Source organism: Lygodium microphyllum, chromosome 12, assembly GCF_053477565.2.
Source record: "Lygodium microphyllum isolate KBCC chromosome 12, Lygodium_microphyllum_v1.1.10, whole genome shotgun sequence".
Taxonomy (NCBI): domain Eukaryota; kingdom Viridiplantae; phylum Streptophyta; class Polypodiopsida; order Schizaeales; family Lygodiaceae; genus Lygodium; species Lygodium microphyllum.
This window is the reverse complement of record NC_141146.1, coordinates 69,928,455-69,941,063: the sequence shown is the minus strand read 5'-3', so window position 1 is coordinate 69,941,063 and position 12,609 is coordinate 69,928,455. Positions and strand designations below refer to the sequence as shown.

At 46.4% G+C, this 12,609-nt stretch overlaps 1 protein-coding gene across 4 annotated transcripts in view; it reads left to right on the top strand.

Moving 5' to 3' along the window:
- The first annotated feature begins 1,201 nt into the window (after window positions 1-1,201).
- PWD (chloroplastidic phosphoglucan, water dikinase (ATGWD3)) overlaps window positions 1,202-12,609 on the top strand; it is a 95,111-nt gene continuing 83,703 nt past the window's right edge. The window contains exons 1-6 of one of the 4 annotated variants that reach the window (XM_087689599.1): window positions 1,202-1,347; window positions 1,430-1,636; window positions 1,766-2,259; window positions 2,611-3,244; window positions 3,369-3,455; window positions 3,552-3,683. In XM_087689599.1, coding sequence (XP_087545725.1) covers window positions 2,015-2,259; window positions 2,611-3,244; window positions 3,369-3,455; window positions 3,552-3,683 — 1,098 coding nt within the window. In that variant the 5' untranslated portion in view covers window positions 1,202-1,347; window positions 1,430-1,636; window positions 1,766-2,014. Of the gene's footprint in view, window positions 1,637-1,765; window positions 2,260-2,610; window positions 3,245-3,368; window positions 3,456-3,551; window positions 3,684-12,609 lie in introns of all 4 variants that reach the window. The other 3 variants (XM_087689601.1, XM_087689600.1, XM_087689598.1) reach the window with 3 other exon arrangements.

Genomic DNA, 12,609 nt, shown 5'->3' with positions numbered 1-12,609 from the left:
AATGAAGAAGAATACTATTGCTAGGATAGAGAAAAAGACAATTAAGAAGGCTATTTTTGCATAACACATTGTCGAATTGATGTGCTTTCTTTTAGCCATCACTCTATCTTGCTCATATTGCTTCGAATAAGTAGTTATGCCATTCATGCACCTCTTCCAATTGACACATAGTGCAACCTTGACCTTCAAGGTAGCTTTCCACAAATTAGCAGCCCCTTACATGTATTGCCTTTTAGTTATAAAATTGATATTTAGATCAAGGTGGGAGAGGAGTCCAAGCTTGTGGAAAAGCCTCAACAAATTAAGCCCAGGATTGAAGTTTCAAGATAAGCATGCATTGGTAAAAAAGATAAAGACCAAGAAAAGGTGCCAAAAGATAAAGGAAAGGAGACCTTACTAGACAAGGAAAACGCCCTCACCTCCCTCTTTGCTTGAGATCCGAGTAAGACTTGGTAAAACCTTTCCCCATGAACTTATGAGAAACCAAACATCAATGAGCATGAAAAGATATGCAAAAACCACCTACTAAATTCTTCATTTGAGGGCACTCGCCCCATGAAATAAAATAGAACACTAGATGTTGCCAAATCCTAGTAGTTGGCATAGAAGGCTTCGATGGACAGCACCACCTTGGCCTTGAGTACCTTCTGCACATCAATGACCTTCCCCTTTGCATGTGATACATTGTTGTCTAGGTCCATATGAGAGCTTTCGTTGGTCTTCAAAGCCTTGGAAGCCCCCCCTTGAGGTACTTCTTGATCATCTCCTACAGTTGGAGGGTAGCCTTCATAGGTGATCAATTCTATGCAATAGGCACATTTCCCTCTTAGGACAGGTTGTCCACCACGAAAGCTCACAAGCTCCCACCAAGATAATAACTTCGGCTTGGAGTTCCTTGCTCAAACTTCAAATATTTCACATTGCGTAAAGCATGTTTCTTTACGGAGCCACAAGTTGACTTATTGGGGACTATGGAGCTAGAGCCTAGGATGACAAGCGAGTGTGTGGCGTAAGACACTATGAACACAAAAGAGAGTTAGTTGGAACTTGGGGAGTGGGTGGTTCCCGTGACACGGTATTAAAAAAAGAGCAAGCCAGATATTCCAGAAATTAAGTAATTCTGATTTCTAGTAGTGTTAACACGTGGCGTTTCAAGAATGCTCAATCGGCTGCACTCGCTACAAAGTTCACAGCAGTCACGCAGGCCCATTCGAAAGCCAGCCAAGAAGGAAGCCCTTCTCTCTCTCTCTCTCTCTCTCTCTCTCTCTCTCTCTCCCCGCGCGCGTGTGTTCTGTCTCCCGCACTGGAAATAAAACATCAGACTGAAGAAGCTTTTGAGAACACTAGGTTCGATGCTCTCGATGCCGTTCTGAAGCTCTTTCTCTCGCATTCTGCCCCTTTCCTCACAATGCTGTATTTCTTGTATCAGACGACGAAGGACTTAAGCCCGTCCGTCTGCAGGGACCTTCGAGCAGCATGCTTTGATTGATTCCTTCTTCTTCTTCATCTAGCCGGACAAAGGTTTGTGCCTCTGACACAAATTTGGCTCCTTTGGCTTGGTTGCGTCCATTTCGAGGTGCTCAATTCGTCAGAAGACTCGAGGGAATCGCTTAGCTTGTGTGTGGCTGATCCAGGGGTAAAATTCTTTTTCTTTAATGCCTTCCAAAGAGATAGGTTGCCTATTATGTATAATTGTTATCGACTGTATGGTCGCATATTTGGCTTGAACATCTTTTGCAAATATAATTCTGGCTTAATTGTTCAGGGAGAATACCATATATGACTTGTACGACAGTTGATTGCCTGTGAGACCTCCGGACGATCCTTGCGCCTTCAATGCTCCCTGCAATCTCACATCAAGAGCACTAGCAAAGTGACTGCACCAACTGCGGTTTTGAACAGAGGTCCCACATAACAGTATGGTGCTAAAAAGCATAATGAGGGCCTGTAGAACCAGCTGAAGGACGTGATTCCCACCCCACCGCTTACAGAATTTGGACACTGCGGGAGAGTCATGCCTACAGATACCTCAATGCTTTGTTGTTCCAGTGCTCAGGCTCCAGTTCATGAGTGCACTGGATTACGCCAAAGTAGTCATACTAAACTCTCTTGCCCCCCACCTGCAAGATTGGAGCATAGAGGTCCCAGGAGTAGAACATACACAACTGCAGAAGGCCTAAGGCTTCTCTCGCCAGGCCTATATCCCAACAATACTGCGCAGAGGAAGTGCCTTCTCTTCAATTCAAGAACATCTGGGAGGCAAGTGTCACTAGCATTGCTGTCCTTTCTTGCTAAGTTTGATGTTCTGTTTACACGTCATGATTTTGCATGAGTTTAAGTTTTGCGTTGCTCTTTGCATTTGGTTGTTTACAATGTACCAAGCACCAAGGGCAGTCAATTCTGTGTTTGCCAAGGGTGCTTGAATGCACGTTTTGACATTATGCAGCAGACTTGTATACATGGAGAATTTTGGCTGGCTGTATAAGAAATTGCTTTATACAGGAGGACCATACGATTATACTGAAGTGTAATAGGTGCAAAGTTGTGAACTAGCTAGAGAGGGCTTTTTCTGTTGACAGAGTTATTGTACTCATGTACTCAATTTTGCAGGCACTGGATTATGACTACTCGATGTGAGGCAGCTAAAGTGAACTTACAGTTGAGACTGGATCACCAGGTACAGTTTGGTGAGCAGCATGCTCTGATGGGATCAGCTCAATCTATGGGATCCTGGCAGAAAATAATACCAATGACCTGGACGGATGCAGGGTGGGTGACACAACTGGAAGTGAATACTGGTGAGCGTATAGAGTTCAAATATATAATTATTCTCCAAAATGGTGACATTGTTTGGGAGAATGGCTCTAATAGGGTCATTGAGGCTTCAAAAAGTGGCAGCTATGAAGTGGTTTCTTTTTGGGATGATACGGGAAATGTCATAACACTAGAGGAAAGTGTTGGTCAGTTTGGGGAGGAGGAAATAATTTCTCAGTCTACAAAAGAGCTGAAATTTTCTTCGGAAAGTGAGGAAGATCCACAAAATGGAACTGCTATAGACACTTATGAGGAGTCTTTTAAAGCATCTACCAACTTTGCACAGGAATGGCAAGGAAGAAACATTACATTTATGCGATCTAATGAACATAGCAAGGCACTAGATGAACAGCGGGACACAACTGGTTTACAGGGATCAGCTTTGCAGCTTGTTGAGGGAGATAAGAAAGCCAATAATTGGTGGAGGAAGGTGAAGTGACTGGTTCCATATATATTGTCTTTCATGATTGACTGCCTATTCTAATGCCATCCCAGGCCTTGAATAACTTGATGCTTGGAAATTAAGTCAATGTTTTGTTTCATGATTTCTGCAGCTTGAGGTAGTAAGGAATCTTCTAACAGATGAAATAGGAAAATCGAACCGGTTAGAGACTCTCATTAATCTCTCCATTTATTTGAAGGTATAAAGTTGTTGATGGTCCACTATTCTTAGAAGCATCAGAGTGCAATGCTGAAAAGACAGAAAGTCTATTGTGACATGTTTTTCATGTGAACAGTGGATCAATACAGGACAAATCCAATGTTTTGAAGATGGAGGCCATCACAGGCCCAACAAGCATGCTGAAATAGCTCGTTTGATATTTCGAGAGCTTGAGAGGATAACTTCAGAGAAGACATTGTCACCTCAGGTTGATTTGCTGACCCTTATCCACCTGTCAATACCTGTGCACAGAAATGCACAGGCACATTTTAATGTCTACCACACCTTTTCTTTGAGTTAAAGCCCACTTTTCCATTGCTTTAAGTAGTACTTTGAACTATTACAGGCACAGATGTGTTGTGTTTGTGTGGTGCAGAGAAGACATTGTCACCTCAGGTTGATTTGCTGACCCTTATCCACCTGTCAATACCTGTGCACAGAAATGCACAGGCACATTTTAATGTCTACCACACCTTCTTTTCTTTGAGTTAAAGCCCACTTTTCCATTGCTTTAAGTAGTACTTTGAACTATTACAGGCACAGATGTGTTGTGTTTGTGTGGTGGAGAGAGAGAGAGAGAGAGAGAGAGAGAGAGAGAGAGAGAGAGAGAGAGAGAAGAAGTGATCTGCACTGTGCGTCAGTCTCTCTCTCGAGATCAGCTCGTCATCCAAGATGGCTGGTTTGGATCTGGATTTCATAGACCAAATGGTGGCAGCACTTGGCCCGGATTCTGATGCTGAGGAACCGGAGGATATGGTTCCATGCACTGAAGAGATGCCCCCGGGTCCTGACATCCAGCCTACGGGTAAACGTACCAAGCATACCTCGGAAGAGATAGGTGTTATTCAGGATCGTTCCTATGCGCAGGTTGCTTCGGATTCTGTGGACTCTCAGGAAGTGGACTGGGAGCATCTGCTGGAATTTGCCAACACTCTGCTTGTCGAATATGTTCAACATAATCAGGAAGCCTTTTCTGACTCTGCACCTGACAATGTTCTGGAAGCTACCGTCGACCCCAAAACTGTCCTACGCTCCTTTTCCGTGTTTTATGATTGCGCTGTGATACTCTTCTTCACTGGTCGAATCCCGTTGCTTTCCGGTATTCGCCAATGGCTGCAGAGTCTGCTACAAGGGGACTGTGTCGAAGAGATTTTTGTTGGGTCCCGAGGTTTTTTTGAGGTCCTCTTGAAAACTGAGACGCACCCTGCTGCTCTCCTGCCTAAACTGCCTTTGTTTTTTGATCGTCGGTTGGTTCATGTGGTTCCATGGCGCCCGATGGCAGATTTTTAGCGCCTCCTGCAACGTGAATGCCCTGTGTGGGTAGAAGTGGAAAATTGTCCGGCTATTTATTGGCCGCTATTGAAGGATGCTATGGCCGCTGTGGGCATGGTTCTGGTACCTCCCAGTCTCAGGGCTGTGAATCGCAACCGCTTGTGCATGTTATGGGATACTGCAAGGAAAAGGCCTGCTTGGTTACGCCTCAATTGCTCTGGCATGCATCCGTTACACTTTCGTTTGAAATGGGGCAATTTTGCAGGCCATTGCTTTTCCTGTGGATAGTTGGGCCACTTTATGGCCGAATGCCCAGAGCAGCAACACATTTCAGATGCGGGCCATGTTGCTCCGCCCATGGAAGATATGGTGTGTGATGCTCCGTCGCTGGATACTATCCATCCGCCCCAAGTCCTGGCCAAAGGTAAACAACAGGTTTCGGGTCTGGATTCCCGTGCCACTGATTGGGTTGAAGTACGTGCAAAAAAAGGCAACAGGATTGTTGCTGGCATGGAGAGTACTGTGCCTACTACCTCACAAGATTCCATGCGTACATATATGCGCAGGAAGGAAATGTTGTCTTCCGAGCGCTCTGCTCCTGCTATGATTTCCTCAGCCCGCCAGGAAAATGTATTCGGATCGTCTAAAGGGTCCACCTACAAAGCTGGCTTTTGATACCAGAGGCAACGTCATTACCCCGTGGGACCGTCGTTATCCACGTTCCAACCCCAAGCAAGCAGATATGCCGTCTACTTCCAAATCTAGTCCTCAGAACTCTTTTGCGGTGTTGGCGGATTTCTTGGATGAGGGAGTCCTGGACATTCTCGCCGACAAAGTCAAATCGAGGCAAGCTGTGCCTCGTACCTGATTGTGTTTTGCATACACATGAAAATAGCCACGTGAAATGTGCGAGGCATTTGTTCTCGACACAAGCAACATGCCATGTGGACTGCCTTGTATGAGAATCAGTGGGATGTCCTGTGCGCTATTGAGCACAAGAGTCACGGTGACGCCGGAAAAGTTGTGGATTGCCATGGCTTTTGTTTGTTCTATGCAGGAACACAAGCCATGCATTATTCGGGTGTGCTCATGATTGTACATGCCAAATATCAGCCTGTTCTTATTAAAAATGATGTTCATGGCCGCTTTTTGGTGGTTGAAATTTTATTCGAAGGGGAAATCTTATGGTTACTTGGCCTCTATGCTCCGAATGATTCGTTATCTCGCTGGGAGCTTTGGCAGACTTTGCAGACTTCCTTGTCACTTGGCAGACGGGGCTTCTTCATGGGGGATTTCAATATGTGTGTTGATTCTTCCCAGTCCACATCGGAGCACTCGGTAATGGATGCGCTGGAAAGTCGTATGTGGCATGAGTTGGCTCTTGCTGTTCTTAAGCAAGATCTCTGGTCCTGGCTACACCCGTCTTCTACAGGGTTTACTTTCCATTCGGCCCAGTATGCAACAACATGGTCGCGGTTTGACTGTATATATATCATGCAGAATGAAGATTTTCTGCCTGAGATGCTTGAAATAAAAGTGTTGCAGCAATATGCCTTGTCGGACCATTTCCCTCTGCAGTTCGAGTTGCTTGCACAACCCATTGCACCTTTCAAGCAATTTCTGGAGAGACTCCCTTTGCGTTTCAACTCGTCCTACTTGAAGCATGCAATTTTTCAGGGCTATATGCAGCAATTGCTTGACAGATTCTTCTTGGACTTTTCCTCTCAGGACACTGCATCATTTGAAAGATTGCTCTCTAATGTGCAGCGGGTTGCTCGGCAGTATGGGATCTATCATGCCTCTCTTTGTCGGCGCCGTTGACAGGCAGCGGAGGACCTGCTGGTTTTGGTTCGCTCCCTGCTGATGGACACTCCGGATGATGCATTTCTGCTTGCACTGGCCATGCGGGTGGCCGATCTTATTAAAGAATTTCAGTTAAAATCGTATCAGCAGGCCAAATTGCAACATCTGATAGAGACTTTGCAAGATAGTGCATGTCAGACCCATAAGTTCTTTCGAGCTCTCCATGCCTCTCTTGCTCGAGAGAATATGACCAGACTCGAGGATGCGGAAGGTCACCTTATCTTGGATCCACAGACTATTGTGCATATGTGCAGGAATTATTTCCGTGACCTTCTCGGTTCCGCTTCTCCACCTTCAGCCCAAATTACTCAGGCCCGTTCGGTTTTTTATGACCTGGTCCGCAATCAGCTTCCGCAGGACATGCAAGCTACTATGGAGTCAGATATTGGTGAGGCCGAGGTTATGGACGTCTTGTTATACTTGCCCAAAGATAAAAGTCCGGGTTGGGATGGTCTCACCAATGAGTTCTTTGAAGCTTTCGCTACCCAACTGGCGAAACCATTGCAGGCTTTGTTTCAGCAGGTGTGGGAAACGGGGATCATGCCTCCCTCATGGAAACAAGGACTTATTAAACTGCTTCCAAAAGTTCCTTCGCCATCTAAGTTGACACAGTGGCGCCCAATTTCTTTGATGGGTTCAATGTACAAAATCTTTTCCAAAGTAATGGCGAATCGGCTCCATAAGCATCTCCCTGCCCTTGTGCACCCTCTCCAGTATGGTTTCATTAAGGGCCGCAATATTCTACACAATGTTTTGAATGCCCAATTGGCCATTGATTATGCCAGGCATTCTAATCAGGAGGTAGTACTGATTCAACTGGACCTGGAAAAGGCTTTTGACTATCTGGACTGGTCTTTCGTTGCTGAACTTATGTCTGCTATGGGCTTTGGTGCTCGGATGTCTCGTCTAATCTACACCATTAGTGCTGCGGCGTCTTCGCGAGTCATGCTGAACGGAGGCGTTACTGAGCCATTTGTCCTTGCCCGTTCTGTCAGACAGGGGTGCCCTTTGAGCCCTTTATTCTTTGCCCTTGCGACACATCCAGTTCTTTCCATGTTATCACATATGGCCGCCTCTTCTCAGTTGGCCGGACTGTCGCTTCCTACCGGACAGCACTTCATTAGCCAATCCCTGGCGGATGATACCTTTATGATTTTGCGTGCGGACAAGGATAACCTTCGAAAAGCATTGGATGTTTGGGGTCTCTTTGGTCAGGCATCAGGCCTTCGTATCAATGCACTCAAATCAGCCATTCTAAGCTGCACGGAGTCGGATTTGCAGTCCTTGGACTGGCAGGGTCTGGTTGTTCCTCGTGGCTCCATTGTCCGGCATCTTGGATACCCTTTGGGTGTTGATGTTCCCCCAAAGCAGCTTCTGCAGTGGATTTCTCAAAAAATGGTGGCTAAGTTTATGTATTGGAAGTCTCAGGCCTGGCCCTTCCATGTTCGCCTTAAAGTAGCCCAGATAATTATGTTGCCAGTGCTCACATATTTCTTGCCATTGTTGCCCTGGACTACTACGACTCTGAATGCTATTACTCAGTCTATTCGCTTCATGCTATGGAAGAAGGACTCATTGCATGCAGGTATTTCCTGGATCTCGTGGTCGCATGTGTGCACCCCCAAACGCATGGGTGGCGGAGCTATTTTAGATGCCCAAACTCACATGCAGGCACTTCGTTGGTCTCTTTCCATGTGCTCGGATCATCATCCGTGGGTCGCTATAGCCCGTTATTTCCTTGAGGGCCATGGGCTTCTGCATGGCAATACCCAAATCCGGAGTTCTTGGTGGCATGTTCTTAATGCTGATTCGCGGTTCTCCAGTTCATCTTCATCGCTGCTTACTCATTTGGTATGTTCCTGGAAACACGTCCTTCAAAAGGCTCAGTGGCATCCAACGGAGGATCGCTTGGCTACTAACTCTTTTCAAATGGAATTACTGGCAGTCTCGCGTTTACTTTCGTGGGAAGGTAAACATGAGCTTAGACCACAATTCAACCGGATGGCACGTTTGGGCTTGTCTTCGGTTGCGGATGCCACCCTTGCCAGTCGCAATGTGCTTATATCGTTTCGTACAGCTAGGAGGCTTTTCAGGATCCCTCGTGGATATAGGCCTTTATGGGAACAGCTTTTGACGGTGCTCCAGAGCAGACAACCCTTTCCTGCTCTTGCTTCGGATCATCCCTAGCAAGATTGGGACCTACAAGGCCGGCTGAAGTTGAGCAAAGCTTCTGCTAACCAAGTGTATCATCTTCTGATTAAAGATCATCAATGGCTAGTTACTAAAGCGAATGCTTTATGGGGATTGCGTAAATCCCGGTCATGGTGGAGGGCAACTGTGATGGAGGGCTGGTTGAACAAGACACCCTTTAAATATAAAGTCTTTCTTTGGAGAGTGATGATTGGGGGTCTTCCGCTTGCTTCGGCTCTTTCCAAGCGACGAATCTCCAATGGCACCTGTTTCTTTTGCACCACTACTATGGAATCCGCCCGCCACCGATTTATTTCTTGCCCCGTCGCTAAGAAAGTCTGGTTATTTTTGTCGGCTGTTTGGCGAGGGGTGGTTGGTATAACCCTGCGCCCCTTTGATTGGGTTTTTGGCCAGCCCAAATACCCTACTCCCGCACACCCCCATATGAAGCTCATGTATCACTTTCTTCGATACTGGGGCTGTTGGCATAACTGGACCATTCGGAATGCTTTTCTGTTTGACTCCGCCTATAATGTTCAGCGGCATATTGTGAGGCTTAAGGGCCTCTTGTATTGGCAGTTAGCTCTTCTCCATCATTCTGATTTGCTCTCTACGGAGGACTTCCGTCCCTGGCATATGGCACTTTCCTCCGCACCCTTGCCATGACATTGTAACTTGTAGTACTTAGAACCTCTTCACATGATGGCTTGGATTGTCGTCATGTATCTTGTAATCAAGTAATCTTGTATTTTTTTCGTAATTAATACAATTACCTTTTACGAAAAAAAAAAGAGAGAGAGAGAAGAGCGTGGCGATGGCACCCCTGCGGGACCCTTCCTGCACGGCGATTTGACCCCAGTCTCGGGCCCCTGCCTTCTCGCGCAGCTTCACATCTACACGCATGCGCAGCTTCACGTCCACAGGCCTGCACAGATTGCGACAGAGAGACAGAGCGAGAGCGATAGAGGGAGTCGTGGACGCTGTCACCTGGCGCCTGCCATCGTGACCTGCACTCTGCTGACCTGGCCCGCCCTGTTTTTTGTGACCTGCATACTGCCTACCTCTAATCGTGCTGTGCTGCAGCGTGGACGCCCTGATCAGCATATCGCAGAATTGCCAGGTTCAATCGGGTGTGCTTGAAGGATACGTCCCTGCACAGACCGGGCAACAACAGTAACAGAGACAGCCAGATTGACATTCTACAAGGATAGATCTGTGCCCAGGAGGCAGCAGCTTACTGACGAAGAGAGGCTGTAGACAGTACATTCTGCTGTTGCACATACAAGCTGCACCTGCGCACAGACCAAGAAAGCAGATCTGCCTCTGTACAGGAGAGAGAGAGAGAGAGAGAGAGAGAGAGAGAGAGAGAGAGAGAGGCCTGCGCCGTTTCTGCCTCCCGTGAGCTCCTGGCTCTGCATCTGACCTGCACAAGGGCCCTGAGGCTTTTATGAGGTGCTGTTGAAATTTGAGAAGCATCGTGCTGATCTCCTGTCTAAACTGCCATCGTTCTTTGATCGCCGTTTGGTCCATGTTGTGCCATGGCGCCCAATGGCAGATTTTCAGCGCCTGCTTCAACGTGAATGCCCGGTGTGGGTTGAAGTGGAAAATTTTCCGGCTGTCTATTAGCCACTGTTAAAGGATGCCATGGCCGTTGTGGGCACTGTTTTGGTCCCCCCGAGCCTAAGGGCCATGAATCGTAACCGTTTGTGTATGTTATGAGACATTGCTAGGAAAAGGCCTGCTTGGTTACATCTTAATTGCTCTGGCATGCATCCTTTGCACTTTCGTTTGAAATGGGGTAACTTTGCAGGGCATTGCTTTTCATGTGGAAAATTGGGGCATTTTATGGCCGAATGCCCAGAGAAGCAACCGACTTCAGATGCTGAGCATGTTGTGCTGCCCATGGAGGATATGGTGCTTGATGCTTTGCCGCAAGATGCAACCCAGCCACCTAAAGTTTTGGATAAAGGTAAACAATATGTTTCGGGTTTGGATTCCCGTGGCAATGATTGGGTAGATGTACGTGCCAAAAAAGGTAAAAGGTTTGATGCTAGCATGGCGTATACTGGGCCTAATGCTTCATAAGATTCCATGCGAACTTATATGCGCAGGAAAGAAATGTTGTCTTCAGAGAACACTGCTCATGCTATGGTTTCTTCTGCTCCCTGTAATCAGTCTACTAGGAAAGTATATACGGACGGTCCAAAGGGCCCACTTGCTAAGTTGGCTTTTGATACTAGAGGTAACATGATTACCCCATGGGATCGTCGTTATCCCTGTTCCATCCCCAAGACAGTGGATATACCGTCTGCCTCTAAATCTGGCCGTCATAACTCTTTTGCCGTGTTAGCTGATTTTTTGGATGAGGGAGTCCTTGACATTCTAGTAGAAATCGAGGCAAGCTATGCCTCGTTCCTGATTTTCTTTTTTGAATACACATGAAGATAGCCACGTGGAATGTGCGAGGCATTTGTTCTCGCCATAAGCAACATGCCATGTGGACTGTATTGCATTAGAATCAGTGGGATTTTTTGTGTGTTGTTGAGCACAAGAGTCACGGTGAAGCAGGAAAAGTTGTGGAATGCCATGGGTTTCGCTTGTTTTATGCAGGGACACATGCCATGCATTATTCTTGTGTGCTTATGATTGTACATGAGAAATATCAGCCTGTTCTTATTAAAAATGATGTACATGGCCGTTTTGTGGTGATTGAAGTTTTATTTGAAGGAGAGATCTTATGGTTACTTAGCCTCTATGCTCCGAATGACCCTTTATCCCGCCGGGATCTTTGGAATACTTTGTAGACCTCCTTGTCACTTGGCAGGCGAAGTTTTTTGATGGGGGATTTTAATATGTGTGTTGATTCTTCACAGTCCACATCAGAGCATTCGATGATGGACGCTCTGGAAAGTCGTGTGTGGAATGCGTTTTCTCTTGCCGTACTTAAGCAAGATCTCTGGTCTTGGCTACGCCCTTCTTCTACAGGGTTTACTTTTCATTCTGCGCAGTATGCAACTACATGGTCACGGTTGGACTGCATGTACATCATGCAGGATGATTTTCTTCTTGAGATGTTGGAAATGAAAGTGTTGCAGCAATATGCCTTGTCGGACCATTTCCCTCTACAGCTTGAGATACTTGCACAACCCATTGCACCTTTTAAGCAATTTCTGGATAGACTCCCTTTGCGTTTCAACTCGTCTTATTTGAAGCATTCAATCTTTCAGGGCTATATGCAGCAATTGATTGATAGATTTTTATTGGACTTCGCCTCTAAGGGCAATGCTTCTTTTGAACGATTGCTCTCTAATGTGCAGCAGGTTGTTCGGCAGTACGGGATCCATCATGCCTCTCTTTGTCGGCGGCGTCGACAAGCAGCGGAGGACTTACCGGCTTTGGTTCGTTCTCTGCTGGTGGACACTCCAGATGATGTATTTCTGCTACCACTGGCGATGCGTTTGGCTGATCTTATTAAAGAGTTTCAGTTGAAATCTTATCAGCAGGCCAAATTGCAAAATTTGACTGAGAATTTGCAAGATAGTGCTTGTCAGACTCATAAGTTCTTTCGAGCTCTATATACATCTCCTGCTCAAGAAAATATGACTAGACTCAAGGATCCAGAAGGTCAAATGGTCATTGATCCTCAGACTATACCGCTTACATACTAACTCTTTTCAACTGGAATTGTTGGGAGTCTCGCGATTACTTTCTTGGGAAGGCAAACATGAGCTCAGACCAAAATTTAACTGTATGGCACGTTTGGGCTTGACTTCAGTTTTGCAGATGCCATCCTTGCCAGTCGCAATGTG